The 23,729-nt window shown below is 39.4% G+C and overlaps 1 protein-coding gene across 7 annotated transcripts in view; it reads right to left on the bottom strand.

Annotated features, from left to right (window-relative positions):
* Window positions 1-23,729, bottom strand: part of RUNX1T1 (RUNX1 partner transcriptional co-repressor 1) — a 110,472-nt gene that overhangs the window by 62,949 nt on the left and 23,794 nt on the right. The window contains exon 1 of one of the 7 annotated variants that reach the window (XM_072151527.1): window positions 10,983-11,086. The exons of 1 other annotated variant lie outside the window; for it this stretch is intronic. In XM_072151527.1, the coding sequence (XP_072007628.1) occupies window positions 10,983-11,013 (31 nt within the window). In that variant the 5' untranslated portion in view covers window positions 11,014-11,086. Of the gene's footprint in view, window positions 1-7,940; window positions 8,649-8,739; window positions 8,950-9,023; window positions 9,167-9,209; window positions 9,517-10,982; window positions 11,087-23,729 lie in introns of those variants that run through there. 5 more of the 7 variants (XM_072151521.1, XM_072151525.1, XM_072151526.1 and 2 more) reach the window with 5 other exon arrangements.

Here is a 23,729-nt window from a genome sequence, read left to right on the forward strand (position 1 = left end):
AAGTAACACATTAAAAGAGTACTAGAAGAGAAGAGTTGGCAACCATTTCTTAAGACCATCTACACTAAAATTAAGTGTTCCAGTGGGATTTCCTAGTGTTGAAATACGCACTTCCCCATTAGAGGCTTTGGATGAACACTATGTAGACAATCCATTATATGTAAACAACTCATACCAGTATAGGTAAATGTATTCTTAATGAGCACATAACATAAATCCCCATAGTTTACATCTACGTTATTACATCAGTTTGTAAACTTAACAACTCGGTATTGTAACTGGAATTAAGAAAAGCCCAAAACAGCTGCTAATGATTGCAATTGCAGATGACCGAATAGAGCTCAGTGATCAATTTTTGGAAAGGGCTGGAGGAACCTGGTCCAAGTTATTAAAAGTTCTTGATTTATATTTAATATGCAGCATTTATCAATAATTAATCCGATAACTTTTGGCATTAGTACATGAACACAGTGAAACCCATCAAGCTTACTTTTTGGATGACGTGAAACCGACATTTTTGGGAAGCCTGGTCTTTCCAAGAGTAAAAAGTGTCGAGCACATTGAATTGTAACATTTTTGGCCCTTCTCTCACCTTACATCCCCCATAAAGGTTAAGGTTACCATTCTCACAAAAAAAAAGCTTCACAACAGGTTCATGACCAATACTCCAGGATAAATAATGTATTCATTGGAAGGTTGTGTTCACTTCTTGAAGCTCTTTGAAATATCCTTCAGACCATGTGCTAAAAAAAAGTGTTCTTACTACATGTGTGAGGGTTTTATGAAAAACATATAGAAATGCTAATAATTCCCTCCTGTAGTCATTGTAGGGAGAACTACCATATGTATAAATAGTGAAATTAATGAAAGCAAGACATATGGGTTAAACTGAACATGGTGACAACTTGGTCCTATGCACAAAGGAAAGTATGAGAAATCTGCTTGTCGACCACAATGTCTGAATGTCCCATTAAATTGAGCAGAAGTTGGTAAGAGTTCAAGACTGTATGTAGGGCATTACATTCACTATAAGGTCCAGATAGATCAAGTTGACCACAAACTACTGTTATCTCCAAAATACTTCCATAAAAGACCAAAAAAACAAGAGAGCTCATCAAAAAGATCAATGTCAATTTGAAAGTAGATGCAAAATTTTTGGAAATGGCTTGACTTTCTGCTGATAGTAAATGACCAGATCGAGACGGCTCAGGGGTGGAGATCACCACATTGTCTGCTTTTTTGTAGTGCTGTTTGTGACGTTTTGGTCTCAACTAAGAGCAAAAAGTCTCAACTGAGACCAAAAAGTCCCAACTAAAACTAAAAAGTCTTATAAAGTACTTCAAGAAACCAGACAAGGTGGTAATAGATCTTCTCCTATCTGTTTGTAATAATTGGTCTGATGGAGTCATGTAGTCCTCTCGCCATTTAGAAAACACTTGGCCAGTCTGCCATCGGCAACTATGGATAGCATCTGCATTAATCTTGAATATTGGTAGTATTGAACCCTCTACTTTCCCAAAACTTGAAACTGTCCTGTCTATGACCATATCCATTTGGGCTCTTCACTTTTTAAACAAATAATTACTTTTAAGACACAAATGTAAAAACTAGAAATGGCCTTAAAAACAGAACAACCGTAAAAGCCAAATCAAGTTTAGTTTTCAATAAACAATGCGCCATTATAATACACCAGAAAGATGTCTTTGTGATATATCGCTTGACTAAATGGAAAATACGGAGATGTTGTAAAAGAAAGAAAAAGAGGGGGTCTGGCTGTGAGTTGATGGCTCATTTCTACTGGGACCATCTTAAACTTATGTGCAAGTGTTTTGAAAATCTCACATGATGTAGCCATGTGTTAAAAATTACAGTCAGTTAAGTTCTCTGCTAAGAAAAATATGTGGCTAATTTATGAAATGCGCTCCACGATGGGGATGTCTTAAGTAAAACCAGATTCTAAAAACAAATCCATTTTTGAAACATGAACTTTGAAAAAGGAACGGTTCCAAGCACATCTGGCGAGCAGGAGCATAGAAAGGGTGGTCTGACCCAATGCCAAGACATCTTCTAAAGGAAGATTATTATTGCTGGCCGATGTTGACTGATAACCGACTGTCCTTTTATGGAAACAGACTCATATTGAGCCACAGGCGATAGAGACATATTTTGTAGACCAGCATCTGTTCTTCCTATTGCTAAGCTAAAGCAGTCCAACCTGCGCAGCTTTTATACGGGCACTGGAGAATAACATACTGAATCATTTATCAAATGGATCCTACAAGAGTCAATTCTATCTGCAACACATACTAATTGTATGTCTTCTACCTGGGCCTATGTGATATATTACCGAGGGACCTCACCGATGGATGAAAGTTGAAAGGTCACATATAAGCTAAACATACAGCCTTGTAGGTAAAGTCTGCATACTTTCATGAAATCTGTGGCCTGAATGTAGAGAAATATTAAGGTATATTCCAATAAGAAATTTGTTTATCTTGTATATTCTACTCTAGCACGATAGGGAACCTACTGAAACTGGTCGAGAGAGGGGGTTCTGGATCTCTCGACCATGCATCTTCCTCTACTTGATCTACTGGATCATTGGTTTTCATTGTAAGTAACCTTGGACTGGACAGGTTCAGGGCTTAAGGTTTAAGTCTAAGGTTACGTGACAACCTTTAGATCTGACATGAGGAATGTGATGTGGTAACACTGATGATTGTCCATGTGGTTGTGCTGTAGCAAGTGACATAACAAGACTGTAAATGAAAGACCCAAATCTTCTAATATTATGCTCAAAAATCATGTCCAGTTTTGCCATAATGAATCTCAATAGAATTTGAGAGCAGATACAACCTACTTGTCATTTAAATATTTTTTTTTCCTTACAGCCAAATCACAAACTTGATATTTAGTCACTCAACAGCAACCTACCCCCCCCCCCAAAAAAAAAGAAATTAAGTTTTTTAAGTCACACAAACAACATAATAACCCTATGGTCCTAGTCTACTGGTGTTCAAAAGGAATTATCAGTCCTATCCGAAATAAAATAACAATATATTTTTAGTGGTTTTAATTGGGCGCAGTACCGCCTTTTAAACAGAGAGGGCAGTGTTGTAAGACCACGTAGTAGAGTATACTTTTTCTATGACTACAAAAAGTTGCATTGGAGAAGAGATGGGCAATTCTTTTTCTATCTATCCATCTCATATGTTTCTCCTGATAAATGCTTATACATTGGTTACAGATTTCTATCAAGCAGGGGCTATATTATTCTACTCTCTATGTATTTGAAATAAGAAAGACTTCATCCAGCAAACAAAGGGTCCATCGAATTCTATATTTTCATATCGATAAAACATGTTCAGAACAGAAAACCCCATCCCTGACTTCTACTACATGTTTCGGCACTTAGCCTTAGTTTCTGTTTCATCTCTATACAAATAGAAAAAAAAATCTATAGAAAAAAAAAACACAGAAAAAAATGGTATCTGTTGTTCTTCACAAGTTGCAATGAAAACCAAGCTTCCTGAAGCATCACTTGACTTTTGACTACGTGGAGTATCACATCATCACTGCAAACCTTGGTTATCACTAGAGAGAAGCAAATCATATAAGATTCGATTCCCTGGAGATATGCCAAATTTTCCAAAAGATTCCTTTGGGTCTGAAACAACACTGCTCCAATTGTCCTGGAAATTCTATATATCACCCCCTGAAGCCTTCTAAAACATACGTCATATCATGAATTTTTTTAGGAATTTTTCAAGATTTTTTTCATTTCATTTCCCTTCCCCCACCCCCAGAGCCATGGGATGAATGAAAGACTCCACTTTGAAAAATACCCCTCCTTCTCCCTTCCCCTCTCTCCTATGGCTCTCAGACCCAATGTTTGTATTGGTGACCCTATATTGGGGTCTATGTTTTTCTTTTACAAAAATGAAAAATTCCCAATAAATACAGTTTTTTAAAAAAAAATACAGATTCTTCCAAAGCAAATCATAAAAGAGGAGAACTAGTCCCAGAAAAATGGAAAATTAATAAAGGAATCAACAAATCAACTAATCCATTCACTCATCTCTACTGATTCCTTAATCATTACTTTATCAGATAAAGCTGAGATCTGATTGGATGGTACGCATCAACATTTTTTTAAAATAAATTATCTTTTTTTTTTATCTAACCCCAAAGGTTTTATGCTTTAAAGTGGAGACATAGGAGTGTGCGATGTCATGGCACCATCTGCTGTGTAGATACACAGATGTACAGGAGATCCTTAGCAGACCACTGCTCTACATCTGTGTCCCTGTACTGCGTATGTCTGTTGTATGGCATATGCTGTCAGACGGCTCCAGTATATAGGTCTCTATACCCTGGAAAAGGAAAGAAAATACACAGGCAGATTTGGTGGTAGATGAACCTACATGGGCTTGGTACATTCCCGGTTGACCCTACACTATCGGTCGTTGGTCGATAGTATTGGTTGGACATGGAGAAAAAGTAACCATCCCGGTTGATCTACACTATTTTATTACTATTCTTTGGGGGGTCATAAACTTTGTGCGCATGGTGTAATCATAAGGTACGGTGATTCTCCTTGTGGAGATCCAGCATGAGGCAGGCAATGCTTTCTGGGAAATATGCTAATTTACGTTCCCCCACTGAACAGTCTGGGCACAGGCCATGTGTTGTATGTGTCTGATATAGTAAGGGGGGACAGAGGCTAATGTAAAGGAATGTGATCTGTGTACAGCGCTATGGTATATGTCGGTTCTGTTATTTGGTATCAGCATACAATATAATTATAACAGTTAATGATGTACGTAAACATATCACAAACATATAATAACATTGTATCTGTAGGGACTTGTGGGATGCAATAGGGACAGTTTTGATGAATGATTTTTAGTATTGTTAAAAATTCCGAATAATCAGAATCTCTATTTGATGTCTCACACAATTATAAACCTGTGAACTTCCGTAACTCAGCTTAAAAATGAGATAATTCTTTATTATTAACCCTTTTCTATAACATTATGATGTGTGTTATAACCATGAGGGTATAGATGTAGCAATGCTGAAACCGCTGCCCGGCCTAATTCATCCTGATATCACTATTTACATAGGACTGCATCTCAACCTATATCATATATACATCTCCAAAAGCTTCATAACAAATTCAGCACTGCTACATCTGGACACATACCACCATTTCCAAATAAGATGTTGCTTTCTGCACCTTTCACTGTGGTATTTTTAGACCTCCACACTCATATTATGAATATTGTATCATAAGCCAAGAACAAGCCTTGTTTTGCTAGTATTCACTTTCATTTTTTTGTCTATGGCTCATTGTCTTGTATGTTAATTACATGGAGGAGGTGCTTTCATGTAGGCATCCATAATGTTAAAAGGCCGAGGCCTCACAGTAGTAGGGCTACACAGGGTTAAAATGCAAATTTTGCGAATAATTACTCGATTGAGTAAATGCTCAAGAAAATAAATGAGTAATCAGCTGGTAGATAAAAGTAACCACAATAAAGATAGACATGAGAATGGATGGATAGATAGATAGATAGATAGATAGATAGATAGATAGATAGATAGATAGGAGATAGATATGAAATAGATAGATAGATAGATAGATAGATAGATAGATAGATAGATAGAAATAGAATATAAGTGGATAGATAGCAGTACAGATCTGATCGATAGATGGATGTATGGATAGATAGATATGAGATAGATAGATAGATAGATAGACTGAATATAAATGGATAGATAGGAATAGATACAGAGTACATAAGTGATGGATGGAGAGATAGATAAAATATAGGTGGATAGATAGAAGTAGATAAGTAAATGATAGAAAGATGGGTGGGTAGATAGATAGACTAGAACATTTGTATATACATGTTATATAGACTATAAGTGGACAAACAGGTAGATCAAAAGATAGTTAATATTTTGATAGATGCATAGATTATCATAATGCACATTGATATTACACTGCTAAATAGTTTGTGATAGTATCATGGATTGATAACAGATAGATAGATAGGTAGATATTTAGAATATATATACATACTCAATTCAAAGAAATTGTGTTGGTATGTTAGGCCTTTGATAAGACCTTAACAATCACAATACGTTCATACATATGTGTAGATAAATAAGATATAGATTAGATAGATAGATAGATAGATAGATAGATAGATAGATAACCGAATATCTAGGCCTCTTTTGTACTACTGGCTTCTGTACATCTGTGTTTGAGCCCCTCGTCTATAATTCTCCATAACTCATCCTTTCCATTAATAACAATTTCCATTAAACCTAGACCCAGCCACACAGATGGGCGGGTGACGAAAGGGTTAAAGATGTAGTCACCGAGACGAGATTCCATTAAAGGCGAATATCCCAGTGTTCAGCAGTACATCAAATCTTGTCTCTAAGCAAAGCACAAAGTGACCACTGAAGCCAATATATTTATGAAAACGCTGAAATATGCAATAAACAGATTGAGGAGCCGCTCATTCTAGCGGAGAGTATTAAAAAAAAAAAAAAAAAACCCTACAGATGGGTGTCAAAAATAGCCAAGTGTCAGATTCGCTCAAGTATTTCTCTTTTGGCACATGCTCACAGTCACAGCTGTGAATGTATTCTCTGTTTCCAAGTGCAAGCCTTGCTGGCATCCACTGCAAACATTTGACAACACTAGTGCTGCTCGCGTCTACTTTTAGAGGGAGGCAGTAATAATTTAAGCTTGTTTAACAAGGAATGTGGTATAAATACTGATGACAGATTCAATTGGGATTATTTATATTAATATCGTGAAGTACGAAGGGGGCATCTGGTTTATTCTTACACCCAAAAAACGCTACCGTTTCACATAACAAAACGAGGGTGAACGTCCAGGAAGAAGAAATCAGATTTTGGGGGGGGGTTTATATACACCTAATGACGAAAAGTTAAATTGCTTAACCATGTAAAAATGATTTAGCAGCAAATTCTAAATAAATACATTCAGTTTTCAAAAAATAAACAAAAAAAAAATCCAAATAAATACCATAAATATTTTTAAAAATGAATGAATAAATAAATAGAATATTCAAATTAGTTGAATCGAGTAAAAATGCACAAAAAGTCAATACAAATCCATGGTATTATCGCAACGTATTGTATAATCAAACCTCCAGCCATAAGATCTATTGAGGTTTTTCTACCTTGTCACATGCCAACCCAGTGCTGTGACCACAGATCAACCCTGAAGAGAAGACATTCTTCAAACAACTGCCAATACCTTCACACAAATGTGGCCACAGCAAGCTGGCAGCCAGATAATGTTTCAAAACACCATCTGCGCCTAACCGAAAAAAAGCAGAGACGTCCTACCTAAATAAGAGCGAGGACTCGGGAGCAGCAGAGCTCGAACACACACACATCCTTCCAGGACCACAGAGGGCCCTCCAGCAATAGAAAGTGTAACAGCCTTCCTCGTCCCCCGACACACTCACCCAGTCCATGCTCTTTCCATCGGCCCTCTCCAGCTAAGCCAGATGTGTTTGTACTGGCAACGTTTCTTAAATTGGGGACTGGACCCACATCCAAGATTAATATTTTCTTCTGCATATTTGAGCAAGAGAGAGAAAAAAAAAAAAGCAGCCAAAATCATTCCCAGCCTCGATACTAGTTCTACGTGCTGTAATACTCCATTTATAGCCAGGATTGAGTGAGAAACAAGAATTAGACAAATAGTTTAGATGTAAAACCGGATAAAGGCAACATAGACGTCAAAGTGTAAAGGAAGAATTTCATACCTGGTCTAAGAATCCTATATAAAGAAACTATACATATGGTGTCATTCTACACCGGTCTATCCAGTGCTGTATTATGTCTGCTCCGGCCAAGATACAAGTGAAGGAGACATCCTGACTTACCGGGCATCCTGCATCGGATCTAGGCAGCTCTCCCTCGTCGTCTCGCACTCCCAGGTCTACACGCTCCAGCTCTGGACTGGCTGCCTGGCCATGCCGGGCTGCTGGCTGCAGGCAGGATGATGCTAGACAGATGGAGAGCTGACACTCCGTATTGCACTTGGAGCAGAAATGTGAACGATGACAGGAGCACATGTGGCCTTGAACCCAGCCCTGTCTCTTCAGGCAGAACAATGACAGGGATGTGTGTGCAAATTAGCACAAGCCCAGGTCTCTCCCGCTGACTCGTCTCACTCTATCTAGCGCCAGGACGGTCTGCCGCTTACAATATCTCCCTGATTATTATCACCGGCCGTGCTCATTGATTTTACATAGCGCCGCCACCTTCCGTAGGGTCGTACGGCATAAAACGAGAAACTACAGGTAACGCTACGATAACGTACACCATAACGCAGTCCGGGGGAAAAATCAATTAACCCTGACTTAAACACAGGTCACAAAACCAGTTCCAGGATCCCACTGACCCCCCCTTTTCGACAACTCCGTCACCCCCGACACAATTACCAGTAAACACGCTCTTTGTCTGCCTTTGGAAATCGCACAATAAACTGTTTTTTTAATGATTTTTTTCCCTTCTTAATAGGCCAATTCATCCCACTGAACAAAAGTATCCAATGCCTTGTCTTTGTTAGCCCTTGAAGTATGTGTAAAAACACACTCAGAAGAGGGGCACAGCGGTCCTACCCCCCCTGGGAACTGCGGATTGATAGTCTCCAAACATTTACAGCTTGTGCTATTTTACCTTTTCCATGCTGATCCATAGGAGATGAAAACAAAGTATCTCCTGCGAAGCCTTTTCAAAGCTTAACAATCATGTCCTCCTGCTTGTGAATTTTGTACACCCTTAAATGTTTATCCTTCCAGTGAATAACGCAAACCCTCTCTGGGTTCAGTGCACTCTTCCCTAATAAGCTTTAATGGACACCATGATACATAAAGCTGCAGGCTTTTGTTAGGCTGCTTTATGGAAGGCTGGCTATTTTCCTCTCAGCAGTGGCTCTTTAGTCCTTTGTATAAGATCCTTACCTCATAGGAGAAACATACGCCTGACAAGCCTGTCTTATGTAGCGAGCTCAGGTTTCTACAGAAAAGCTGAGCCCCAGGAACATAACTGCTGCTTCAAACTCTCTCTTTGAACATAACCCTTCCTAAACCTCAGCAGTGTCTGTGGAGAACATCTTTGCAGCACATGAACGCCTCTCAAGAAAGTACCTGTGCCAGTGTATGTTTCAGTCAAGGAGAGATGGAGCAATTATTAGATTCCAGATCTTCAGGAAGTCCCTTCCGCATCATTCCAGCAAGGCTCAAGACACACAAGCTGTTCCTTAACTCTTGCAGGCTCTACACATCCATCTCCTGGATAGTCATTTCCATGCTGCAGTCTATTAGCTGATGTCAATTTCAACCCAAGCCTTCTATACAGCCAACTAATGAGATCTATGTGTTTAAACAGTGACAAAATGTCCCCTCCTCCCTGACTGTCTTCCTCCTCCGTCTACTGAAAAGAAACATCTCCTCTCTGATGAGACGTACAAGAGTGGGAGAGCTGATTTAGGCACCTTAAAGGACCACTAAAACCAGGTTCTTAGAAGCAGCTGCATCTACTTATCTCAATCTGGAAAGATGTGACATAATATACAGATTCTGAGGGTAGACAATGGCCTGGATAACAAAAAATTGAGGGATATCAATCATCAATATCTTCCTTTATCCAACTTCTATCTAGTCTTCCATAAAATCCAAACAATAGTCATGGTATGCAGAATAAAAATATATAGTGGAAAGTATTACGACGCCTTTCAGAACTTACTGGTTCATTGGCCCGGACCTTAGAGTTATCTTTTTTCCAAAAGCAAACATAGATGAGATATCTCTAGACTTGACTTCCCCTTTAAAGTCTCGTGCAGGTAAATCAGAAATAAAAAGCAAAATTAAGGGGCGCGAAACAATGAAACATTGCAACATTACATTAATAAAATAAAATCTTAAAAAGAGGTTACATTTGATGATTCTCTCTTTAGGGGGATATAACTTACATAGGAAAAAATAAGTATGCACATTAGCCTTTGGAAATCTCATATTAGCCCAATACTGGAGTCAAGATAATTTACATGCCATTCCCATGGGTCATTGGGTCTACACCCTTCAATGAGGACCAGTGTCTCTCCGCAAGTCCAACTTGAGCCACAAAAACCTTAAACCCAACTTTTTGATTTTGTAACTTTTTTTTCTTGGTGTTTAACCCATTCTCACCCATACCGCACCCCATATATGTGATCACCCAGACTCTAGAAACCCCTTTAGCCACCCATGCTCATTCCACATCCACATATCTACTTCAATTCTTTCTAAAGTACAACATCTCCGATAGCAAATCTGGATGAACAAAAAAAATTTGCAGTGCCTTGACTTAAAATTCACCTCCCATAAGCCGGGTGATTATGCATCCTTTCCTTGCGTAAAAAGGCTTTTAAAGTCGTTATCTGACTGGAGTAATTGCCACTTTAAATTGATCCACGTCAACAGAAGCAGGATCCCTGGGGATTGTCACCTTGAAGCTGGTTGTAGAGAAGGCTTTGACAGGATGCCTGAGCATCTGAGACTACTTCAGTGTTTTCTCCTCCAGCAGCCAGCTGCAAGCTCACTTTTTTTTTTTCCCCTCGTCCTCATTATTTAATAGTTGCAGACTTCAACCTCTTTGGCAGCGCTCCCTGAATACATATTCCTTGATAGGTGTTTTTTAACACAGCTACAATAACAGTTTGCATCATTTAATACTCGTATTTATAGGGCGAGGCGTCGGAAGACGCGGATCGTTTCCAGGATGGATGGAGATAAAACACAAGACGTAGAACGTAGCTTGGTCTATCTCTAGGTACCAAGAGACTTTTTGATCTACATCTTAAAAGCATCGTAATGAAGGCGTCTTCCCAAGCCAAGTGCTAAGCTGAGACACTATAGAGTGGACAGATCTACAGAACTTACCGGCATGGTCTAACACACTATAGAAATGCATCGGGAGAGGATGGCAGTGAGCAGGATTCAGCAAGGATCTGGTGTCTCTGTCTTGGTCCGGGGCTATGATCTCCTACTTATAAGCTGCTCTGTTGTGATGCATGGAGAATTCATGACTTCACACAGTGGGTATTAAGTGAGTGCATTGTAAAGAAGCTGACACCTGATTGATCCTAATTGAAAGCAATACACCCGACCAAATACACTCCTACCACATCTGCTCTTTCCTGCCACCAGCTATTCAGAGGCAGAGAATAGTCTCAGATATTCTAACCCACCAAATAAAGGCGCTCTTCTAAGCAGAGCTGCATTAACAGAGAAAACCAGGGCCAGAAAGGGTTCAAATGGCAAGTTTTACTCCTTGTTGGCTTTAACAAAGCTGAATAAGGCTTTTTTTCCCTTGCCTTTCTATGTGCAAGACTTGATAAACTGAATGAAGAGGCGGCACTCAATGATCAGCCATGGAGCATTGATGAATGGTCAATAGACCCTCATTCTAGGGTGGGCTTCATGAGTTATTGACAAACCAGCTTGGATGGGTGGACTTGCTAATGCCCACATTCTCCCCCCCGGTTTAAATCTCAGACCGGTGGCTACCAAATGAGACTTCCCCATTAGAAAATGATCTCTCCCCAGCACAAAAAGTACAAGTAATTGTGGGGCTTTCAAATTCTAATTTGTTTCTTCACAGTCTTCAATGTTCCAGCGAGCTGTAGGCTATTAGTGGGTTCCTAAAGTCTCCCACTGGCAGGGCAGACCCACGTAATGGGGGATCTGTATGGGTGGGTCCAGCCCTATGGACTACTCTCACTTCATCTCAGCCAAGAAATCAATTAAACCCTATGCAATCAATGACATCAATAAATATAGAATTGAAAAGTATAGGATGTAATATAGCATACAGGAATATATGACAAAATATTATATATACAGTATGTGTATAGAATGTAATATAGCATATAGGAAATAATGACATAATATTATATATATACAGTAAGTGTATAGGATGTAATATAGCATATAGGATATTATGACAATATTATATATACAGTATGTGTATAGGGTGTAATATAGCATATAGGAATATATGACAAAATATTATATATACAGTATGTGTATAGGATGTAATATAGCATATAGGATATTATGACATAATATTATATATTCTGTAAGTGTATAGGATGTATTATAGCATATAGGAATGTATAATATCATATAGGAGTATAGAATACAATGTAGTACATATGAATACATGATACAACATAATGCTTAGGGTGTATAGAAGTATATAATATAATATAGTATATGAGTATAGAAGTGTATATGATATAATATAGTCTATGAGAGTATATATGATATAATAGTATGTATAGGATATGATATACAAATGTATATCATACAATACATAAGTGAATATGACATACTATAGTACATGGATATAAATGATACAATATGACACATAAATGAATATGACATTCTATAGATGTATATGATACAATATAACACATAAATGAATATGACATACTATAGATTGATATGATACAATATAATACATATGGTAAGTGAATATGATGACATATACCGTCAGTGTATGATATAATAGCACATGTGCCGACTACAACCAGAAACTAGTGACATCTCGCCCCCTCTAATGTACATATATGATAGTTCAGGAACACAAAGCAAATATTTGAGTGTAATAATGGGCGCCATTGCGTCTTCTATATATACACACAGCGGGGAAGGGACTACCGGCATATACACACAAGGCTGGAGTATAAATTATTCCATCCGCTAAGTGAACAGGTGGCTTTGCATAGAATCCTGATGAATTGCAAACAGTCTATGAAATAAAATGGGATTGTCTATGGAGTCTCCCTCCAGACTGCTGGGTGCTCTGGGTGATTCTTCCCCGGCTAAATAGATGGCAGCATTTAAGTTCAACTAAATTCATTGCACAAGCTCTCTTAACATTTTATTGAAAAGCCATTGTTTTAATGTCAGCCACTCTGGGTTGTGACTGATGGCGAGTTAGTTTTGTTAAAATGCGAGGGGGATTGCATATGCTTCAGCGAATCTTCCCTCCTCTCATCATCAGGGACAAAAACCTGCAGCTTTGCTGTATGCAGGCTGCCATCTGGCCAGCCCGCCCGGCGTCCCCACCCCGCACAGCACTGCAGGCACCATTACAAGGCTGTGGCGCTGTGCTCAGCTATTCATGACACCACAATTTCACATTTTCTGCTTGTACGCTTGCAACAATAAATGCTAATAAGGAAAGCAATGAATGGCGGGATTATTACTAAAAACGATGCAGCAGCCCTCCAAATCCCATTCAACATAAGTAGTGGCCCTGAGCTGAGCCCATGGGATCTGTCCCATAGACACTGGGATAGTGCATAGCATCATCCTCAAAGTTATGAGTAGTCCCAGCTGACATCCCTGTACTGCGACATCACTGTGTGTATTATACCTGTACTGTGACATCACTGTGTGTATTATACCTGTACTGTGACATCACTCTGTGTATTATCCCTGTACTGCAACATCACTGTGTGTATTATCCTTGTACTGTGACATCACTGTGTGTATTATCACTGTACTGCAACATCACTGTGTGTATTATCCTTGTACTGTGACATCACTGTGTGTATTATCCCTGTACTGTGACATCACTGTGTGTATAATCCCTGTACTGTGACATTCCTGTGTGTATTATCCTTGTACTGTGACATCACTGTGTGTATTATCCCTGTACTGTGACATCACTGTGTGTATAATCCCTGTACTGTGACATCACTGTGTGTAGTATCCCTGTACTGTGACACCACTGTGTGTATTATTTCTTTACTGTGACATCACTGTGTGTATTATCCCTGTACTGTGACATCACTCTGTGTATTATCTCTGTACTGTGACATCACTGTGTGCATTATCTCTGTACTGTGACATCACTGTGTGTATTATTTCTTTACTGTGACATCACTGTGTGTATTATCCCTGTACTGTGACATCACTGTGTGTATTATCCCCGTACTGTGACATCACTGTGTGTATATTATCCCTGTACTGTGACATCACTGTGTGTATTATCCCTGTACTGTGACATCACTGTGTGTATTATCCCTGCACTGAGACATCACTGTGTGTATTATCCCTGTACTGTGATATCACTGTGTGTATTATCCCTGTACTGTGACATCACAGTGTGTATATTATCCCTGTACTGTGACATCACTGTGTGTATTATCCCTGTACTGTGACATCACTGTGTGTATTATCCCTGTACTGTGACATCACTGTGTGTATTACCCTGTACTATGACTGTATGGTGTGTATTATCTCTGCACTGTGATATCACTGTGTGTATTATTCATTTACTGTGGCATCACTGTCTTTATTATCCCTGTACTGTGACATTACTGTGTGTATTATCCCTGTACTGTGACATCACTGTGTGTATTATCCCTGTACTGTGACATCACTGTGTGTATTATCCCTGTTCTGTGACATCACTGTGTGTATTATCCCTTTACTGTGACATCACTGTGTGTATTATTCATTTACTGTGACATCACTGTGTGTAGTATCTCTGTCCTGTGACATCACTTTGTGCATTATTTTTGTACTGTTTCAGCACTGTTTATATTATTCCTGTAATTTGACATCACGTTTTGCCTGCCTGTCCCTTTCTTGTAAGGAGATTCAGCCAGTCTCACCAGATTTGGTAAGTTCAGCCAAGTATCTGTATCAAATAAATGGTAGCTTCAGAGTCATAACTTGAGATGCATAATGTATTGTATGTAGTACAGGCTCCAGGGCCCGGTCATAACCTCCACCCCTACAAGTGTAGCTGGTAGGTAGTATCCATCTTTCTTTGGCACCGATACCATCAATGTAACCATCTACTACCCAAAACATGTAACAAGAGCTAACGCTCTATATCGACTACATATGCCATCATGCATGTAACTAGCAGACGGTCCATCCCAGTCAGTCCATTCATCTCAGGACCTGCATAATAAGATGTGACACCTTCCCCAATCTGCTTTTTTCTCTCTGCTCTCCTAGTAACGCGCATTGTGTGAAGATAAAAGCCGGTCAGGGTGGGGGCCTAATCCAATTTTCTGATTTGGCCGCTTGGAGCTTACACTTTTGCTCTTCTGCACATTTCCCATGATTTTTTTTTTTTTTCAAGATACTGTGATGAAATCCTTCTGCTCTGTTATATGATTTTTCTTTGCGATGCGCCCCTTATTCAGTAATAATATGCAGATCCCTGAACGTCTTCTAAAAAATTGCTCATATATCACTTACACTACGGAACGTAGAAGCGGAAACACAACCTTAGTGCAAGATTCAGTGAAGAGGACCCTATTTTAGGGTCCTGTATCCTCTACATGAAGACCGGCACATGGATAACCGGAGATTTTAATTGGAATGTGTGGAATGCAAAGGTTGGAATTGTGACACATTTACTCCCAGGAGCCACAAGGTGGCGCTAATGAGCAATGATAGCGATCACCACCAGACACAAAGTGATTGAAGAAATCTCCAGGCTACGAGAGGATGCAATGAATGTGACAAGATGACAAAATGACCTCACCGCTTCCCAACTCTGTCTACGGGCAGGCGGGACTAGAAGCGTCTAACCATTAGCAGCGATTCACTTGATTACTACTACATTTATGACTGCGAAGATGAGAGATTGTGCAAAATTAGATTGCACAATAGATAGATAGATAGATAGGAGATAGATAGAAGAAAACCAAGTCTGTACAGTGGAGAGAAACCTCAATAGAGGGGGTGCACAGCCTCCATGGATCCTGGCAAGATCTTTCAGTAGTAAAGTTGAAAAAAGTGTAGGCAGCACTCCAAAAATACAAAATTCCAAAGGGTGAAAATTATTGAAACTGGTTTCAATAAACTTCACCCTTTGGAATTTTGGATTTTTTGAATGCTGCCTACACTTTTTTCAACGATAGATAAATAGACAGATAGAAAAAACTACAAAAAAAGTCGAAAAAACGCAGGCAGCATTCCAGTTGTCCAGAAATCTAATTATATTTTTGGACAACTGGAGTGCTGCCTGTGTTTTTTCTACTATTATTACTAAAGGACCTCCCCCGGACCTGTGGAGGCTTTGCACCCCCCTCTGTTGAGGATTTCTTGCCCTGTGCGGACTTGGTTTTTCTATTTTTCTAGATAGATAGTCCTAAATAGCACAGAGTACAAAGCCTTCACAAGGTTGGCTGCAGAGATCCAAGTACCAGGCCAGAATCCAACATATCTAAGGCAGCACTCCAAAAAGTGAGATGAAAAAAAAAAGTGATAATCTGTGCCATGTGCAGCGTTTAGATAGATGGATAGATAGAGATGATAGACAAGTGGGGTTGCTCCCTGGCTAGTTTTCTTTGTTTTAGTAAGAGTCTGAAATGTTTGATCTGAATGTCTTCATAACTCTGAATGCCAGGGCAAGGAGTCTGCCATAAACTGTATGGGCAACCTGAGGACGCTGATACAGATTAAGCACCTGAGGAGGATGTGGGTCAGCATCCCTTTTCTCCGTGATTCCCCTAAGTGACTCATATTATTACAATAGATCCTGGAGAATCAGGAGCATCCCATCCACCCTTTTATTCTCTATAATACTGATGTAATAGTCCCCGACTTAAAGAGGTTCTCCTGAGGTTGAGAAACATGGCTGCTTTCTTCCAAAAACAGTCCCACCTGGTTGGAGCAGGTATTGCAACTCAGCCGTATAGCAATGCATAGAGCTTAGTTGCAATACCATGCACTACCCATGGTCAGAGGTGGCGCTGTTTTTGAAAGTAAACAGCCAAGTTTTTTCAACCCTGGGAGAATCCCTTTAAAAGTGCTGACTTACACACGATCCCTAGTTACAGACGGAGCTCTCTGCCTATTGTGCCCTCTGATGAAGTTATCTAGATGCTGATAGTATATTGTACTTTAGCTCCAGGCTGCAATGGTCAACATAAGAATTATCAGAGGTGTCTGTAACGAAGCTTTATTGTTCTGATGACGAAGTCCTATTCATAGTATCATAGTTTATATGGTTGAAAATAGACAATTGTCCATCAAGTTCACCCAAGGAATGGAAGGGATTGCACGAGGAAGGGATTTAGGGGAAACAATTCTATATAACATTGTCACAGGGATGGAAAAAAGTTATGTCTGAGGTTATACTTGCAGAATACACCTGTCTCAACTTACATACAAATGAATCCTAAGAACAAACCTACAGAATCTACCTAACTTGTATGCCTCTACCTCCCCCTACTGGGCTATAGGTGCCCTGTGCATTATCCCAGATAAAAACCCTAAAATACTTAAAGGCATAATAATAAAAGATTCTGCAGCAGCTGCAGTTATTGGGGTCATACATGCAGCCCCTCAACGTGACCTTGTCAATCAATAATGTTCAGGATTTTCTGGCTATAGAAAGCCACTGGGCACTTGCCAAGGTATGAGGGAAAATATTGTATCTGTCAGCAGTGAAAGCAGAAGGAGAGAAGCCGGGCCAGTTCCTGACCCAGCCCTGCCGCACACAATGGGCTCAGTGAATGGAAGGAACCCAGGCAGCGCACAGATAGCCCGCTGTCACACACCGGCAGGATGTGTGATCTGCAGCCCCAGATACAGCCCGTTCACACACCCTGTACTTAGATGTTTTGCTCTGCGGGTAATTATAACAAGGAAGCGTGTATGGATCTGACCCCGGAGCCTCGGCTCCAATGTTCTGCCTATCAACTTCCGCAAGAATAGCCTCTGCCCTTCCCCCCGCTACCCCATCCTGGCCAGCCCCTGGAAACAAACGCTCACTAATACGTCTTCTCCTTGCCAGTAATCAGTATCATGTTATAGCCGCATGTTATATCCCTTCAAAGATGAGAACAGAAATCGATATATAAATTCATTCATACCCCAGACATGGTTAACACAGCCCCGAGCCGTCTACAATATATACTGTACATGTGTAATCATAATGTACTCGGGGGCGGCCATTTTTACCAAAAAAACTTGTAAGTCTGGTATTTGCACGTGTGACCCTTTGATGTGACACGACCAACATACAAGCTCCAATCATAAGATCGCTACCTGGTTCATTGAGTCAAATCATTTGAATATTAATTTAAAAAAATGAATTATATATGTACAAAATAGACATCTCTATGTGTAGCCTGTATACAGCGGCACAGGGTCACATCCCTGTATGAAGAAGTATATACACTCTAATCAGAAGATTGGTGTCTGGTTAATTCAATCACATAACATTAGTCAAAAAATTTTACAAAATTAACGTTTCAAACATCAATATAAGTGGCACAGGTTCACATACATACATTAACTATGTATTAACTATGTATAATATATATATATATATATTTATATATATATATATATAGAAGTATATGCACTCTAGTCATAAGACTGATCTCGGTAATTAAAATACACAGGATAAATGTTAATCAAAAATATATTATAAATGTACTAAATGCTACAATATGTTCATCATATACCCATCTGTATATAGTATAAAGGCGGCACAGGTGTCATATACTGTATGGAGTAGTATATACAAGTATACAGGAGTATAGAAACGTTCTGTAAAATCCGTCCCCCTCCCCTGTTTGCAGTCAGCATGCGAATTTGATTAGCGCTGTCAGAAAGGGGTTAAACACATCCCCTCGGGGTCTACATGTAAAAGTCAGCAGTATGTGGATCCGCTGTACATTTCCAATCAGTCAGGGGGAGGGGGGCTTCAGTGTGGCCTGATGGTGATGTGAAATGGGTTTAGTGTAGGGCGAACATATGGCTGTAGATTATCAGAGACGGCCTTGTTTATGAGCTGTAATTCCCCACAGAGGCCACTGCCGCTTCAGCACTACTAGGAATCCTAGTACCAGGACATGCCACATACAAAACTGTCTAAAAGTAGAAATATCTTTTTTGCCCCCTTCACCAATCACAGTGTCATTTTCTTTTTACCCTAACAATTTAATAAAGTAAATGTGGCTGTGATTGGTTGCTTTTTTGGGAAATCCATTAGACAGCATTGATAAATAAGAGAGATGTCTGCGTAAAAAGAATTGTCTCTCACAGTTTTAATTTTTTGTACAGTATATATCCAGGATAACACAATAACACATTCTCTAATTCACTGTTATTAACAAAAATGCAGCATTTCACAGAAATAAGTCCAACCTGTCTCTATCGGTCCTGCTGTACACAATTTCAGTTGCCCCGGGATCCAACCCTGGATCTTCTGACTTTAGGGTCGGAAGGACATTTTGTTCTTCCGACCGCCTACATAGTCTAAGGGGTTAGACATTGCAACTTTTAACAGTTTGTTGGGTTTTTTTACATCACAAAAATGCGTGATATTTTTAAAGCATTTGCATAGTTTTGGGTGCAAGGTAAACCCCCTTTCAGCTAAGCCACCACACCCCGTTTTCCAGGTATTTAGGATATTTTTTGCACAAGTTACTACAAACATTGTAGATTTTGTTATAAATTTGCCCCCAACTGTCTCTATTCTATCAGTGCGCACTTTACGATACACAATAATATGAAAGCCATCTGAAATCTTTAACTAGCATTACTAGTTGCCTTCAAGGACACCAAAACATCTATCTTTTTGTATCGAGGGATGAATAGGAAAATTGTTGCATTATTATTAAATAAAAGGATTTTCTCATATTCTCTTTTTACTTTTCACTATACCCTCCAGTGGCAGGTTTTCACCCAGCAGATACAGCGACTACATATTGTGCTCATCATGAACTCAGAATAATAAATTTACTCTAAACTAACAATCAACCTGAATGTAGTAATAGACTTTGGGGCACAAACCTGCACAAGTTCAAGGCAAATGTTTCTAACGTAATAACATCTTTGCGTGGGTGAAAAAAGATGTTCCTAGTTCCCATGTTGCTTCCAGGTTTTGGAACTATATCTAGCCTTGGGATCATGGAACTTGCTTCATCCAATGAGTGGCCTCCTCAAACCTAAGAACACAGTGGGGCTCATTTACTAAGGGTCCGAGAGCACATTTTCATCAGGTTTCCCGATGATTTCCGTTTTGCGCTGCATTTAACAGAGGATTTTGGTGCAAGCGATTGGATTTTGCTTGCACGCAACACAAATCGGGGGGCGGGCCGTCGGACAACCCGACGGATTCGGACTACGTGCGGGAGTAAACATTTAGAAATGTGCTGCAGGACAAGCACTTACAAGCACCAGGAAGAAGAAGGTGAACCCTGGCGGACCTTGGCGGAGGAAGCGACGGATGCAGGAACTCGGGCGCACAAGCTTCGGCCGGACTTCATCTTCATCGGCCTGTCCGAATCAGGGATTGCGACAGGACCAGGTAAGTAAATTTGCCCGTAAGTTTTTCCTGGAAAATCGAAGTGACACGGTGGTTCAAAAAGTCCATCATTAGATGGAGAGGGTTCTGAGTCCGTCCTGGTACTTTTGACTGGCCACAGGTCTAAAAAATGGAAAAACCAGAGCAATGTAGAACTAGGAGAAGCCAGAGGTAGGTAAGTATGTTTTTCTTTTTTCCCACTCCGGCCCGTGGGGGTTTTCCATGATCTTGTAAAACCCCTTTAACACTGTCTTCTGGTCAGATCCTTTAAAGAATATGGTCAGTAGATGAACCAAGATTATCACTATTGACCTAACTTTATGAATATAATACCCAAATATAATATACATAAAGTAGACCTCATGCCAGAGTAGAAGTAATATAACGGGTGGACCAGTAATATTTATAAATATATATATATAGATATATATAGATATATATATATATATATATATATATATATACAGTATATTATGTATGGATTTCCATTTTTACACATCTATATCACTGCTCAATTATAAATCCTCCAAGAAGAGCCTTCCCATCCACAACAACAATACACATGAGATTACCGAATCCTCTCATACCTTAATGTAAACATATATATAGAAATGAGCTGAGCTGTCGCCTTTGCATCTCGCGTCACCATTATTCACAGCGAAATGATTTGTGAATTGTAAATTGGCTAATAGTTTCTACTTGTGTTCATTTTCAATTTAATTTCATCCTAATCTTTCAATGCAATACAAAAATCCATTCCTTTACATCTCGGAGATTATTGCTTATAATATGGTGGCGAGGCGGCAGCCGGCGATGGAGGGGGAAAGAAACACAAAGCAATCCTGCTTGTCTGTGTTCAACACAAAGGACATTAAATGAAAACAACTGGCAAACAGCCAAATTCCTATAGAGGCAAAGAGATTCAGATAAATTGATTTCACGCATCATAGTGACCCGGGATCAGCCAGCACAGCTACATTATTCTCAGACCTCCGTGTGGGGCACAGCCCATTAATACTGCCGGTCCTAGACCACTACTTCATCTCAGAAACACAAAAAGAAGACTTAAATCAGATGGGGTCCATGAATGGAGACGTTTGCATGAGGAAATACAGTCTCCTACAAGTTGAAAAGCTCAATTCTAGGAGGGCAAGATGTTTTCTGTCTGTGATCAGGACACAAAGATATACAAGGATGCCCAACGCATCTCACAAAGAAATCACAATAAGGGTAAAGAGAACCACAAGCAAGATGTAAAAAGAGAGAAATGCTGCAGACAAAGACAATGGAATTCAATTAAAGCGTGACTCAACTTTAAAAAAACAAAAACTTTTTGAAAAATAGGATGCAGTGTGTGTACATGAAAGGATAGCATCGGTTTCTAGACATTATGTGAGTTGCAGCTCTATTATCTGCTGTCTCTATCAGTAATTAGCTGATACAGACTGAGCTGGTAGGTGGAGACCTAACTGCTGTGACCCCCCTCCCTTCTGCATAGACTTTTATGCAATCTGACTCCTAAGTGAGATGCTGACTCTCATGCAAGAGAATGCAGCAGAGATTTAAGAAAGAACAAGGAGGTTGTTAAAATCCAAAGAGAGACAATATATTAAAAGATTTTAGTGTTCACTTCAATGACGTATATAGATGCAAATTTTGGTGCAAAATTAAGATAAGTTTGAAATACAATAATTGTCGTGTAGCACCCTATAAAGGTTGTTTCAGATGCAACATTCAAATAATGTATCAAACATCTGCTATTATATTTTCTTTTCTTGAAATTTTTGCTGTGAGGCGATAAAGCGGTGCCCATGGCGGTGCCTCAAAGTTTAACTGTGTCCCCAAAGTTATAGGGGAGATGCATCCATACTCCCAGCATCATAGCAATTCATGATAAACCAAAAATATTTTAATGTATGAAATATACCAGTGTTGGAGAATTGAACTGCATCAGCAGGTGGGTCCCCAGTCATTAAGAAATTCAGGAAGTTCTATGACAGGGACCACCAAAATGATTTACAGTGCTTAGGCAAACCAGACAGTGAATGTTAATGTATCTTAGAATGAATGGGTGTCCACGTACTAGTCTTACTTCATCTTCTATAATAAGTAAGAAACTGGTTCACAGTATAAATTCATGAAAATTCATAATATATAGGTAAAACACTTGTTTCTACCCTAGGGGCTCTATACTTTCGTACCCCAGGCCTTTGCTCTTAATCTCTCCATCTAAGAGTAGGTTGCACGCCGTATGTGTTCTGAGATTCTCAACCCTGCCCTTTGAATTATCAGTCAGACTTTCAGAGCATAGTATGTATAGGCTAGTCTCACTAGCTGCTGCCCATTTTACCGACCTCTGAGAAGAACAGAAGTCAGAGAAAACCTGGGATGACTTCTTTGTCCACTTGTGGTGGGTGTTGACGAAAACCCAACATCATATCTAAATTCACTAAAATGTTTCTACTCTTGTCTCTATCACCATTGATGTATTCAAAAAGAAAGACTTAATGACGCAGTTCACAGAAAAGATCCAGTAATAGCCATAAATAGTGTTTTATGTGTAGAAGTATACGTTGAACCTCACGGTCTTGTGCCTTTTATCGATCACAATGTATCTCTGTTTATTGAATGTTTTCTGCTGATATCATCTGTTCTATATGTGGTAGATTTGTAGATTTCTATGCTTCACTGACCCTGACAACCAGCCCCCAGGCAGTTCTCCTCTACCTGAATACTGCTAGGCAAGGTCAAGGAGACGGTATTTAAGAAAATATTCGGAAGTGAAAGACGGTGACAAAAGGGAAATTTTATAGCAAGATTTTTAAAAAAAGGTGGCCGTAATGATTCCTTACAGAAATATCCTTATAAGAAATACTGATTATTGTTAGGGCACTCTGCCCTTGATATATTATAATATAGATTTAATTTATTGTATGTAGAGCTTATAGAACAAACATCTAATAATAATATTGAATGATGTATCCCAAAAGATAATATCATGGACCTTACAAGTATTTCAGAAATTGTCACTTAACCTTCTGTCGAAATAAAGATGATGTATTTCCCAACTGCATATATTAGGGCTTAAAGGGGTTTTCCAGTATATTTTTTTAAGGATTGTACTTAAGATGGGTCTGGATAAATAGCGGTAAGTTGACCCAAACCCACAATCTTCGTATCCGTGCCAAACAAAGAGAGTTTGGGGCCCCGAACTCTAAACCGAACTTCAGTCAGAAATTCAAGTTCGGGTTGGGTTTCGCCTCTAAACACCCCCACCCCCTCTGCCACACCATTAAACAAACCCTGGCACCCACGTTCATGGTTAACTC

This window comes from Engystomops pustulosus, chromosome 5 (genome assembly GCF_040894005.1).
Source record: "Engystomops pustulosus chromosome 5, aEngPut4.maternal, whole genome shotgun sequence".
In the NCBI taxonomy this organism is placed as follows: domain Eukaryota; kingdom Metazoa; phylum Chordata; class Amphibia; order Anura; family Leptodactylidae; genus Engystomops; species Engystomops pustulosus.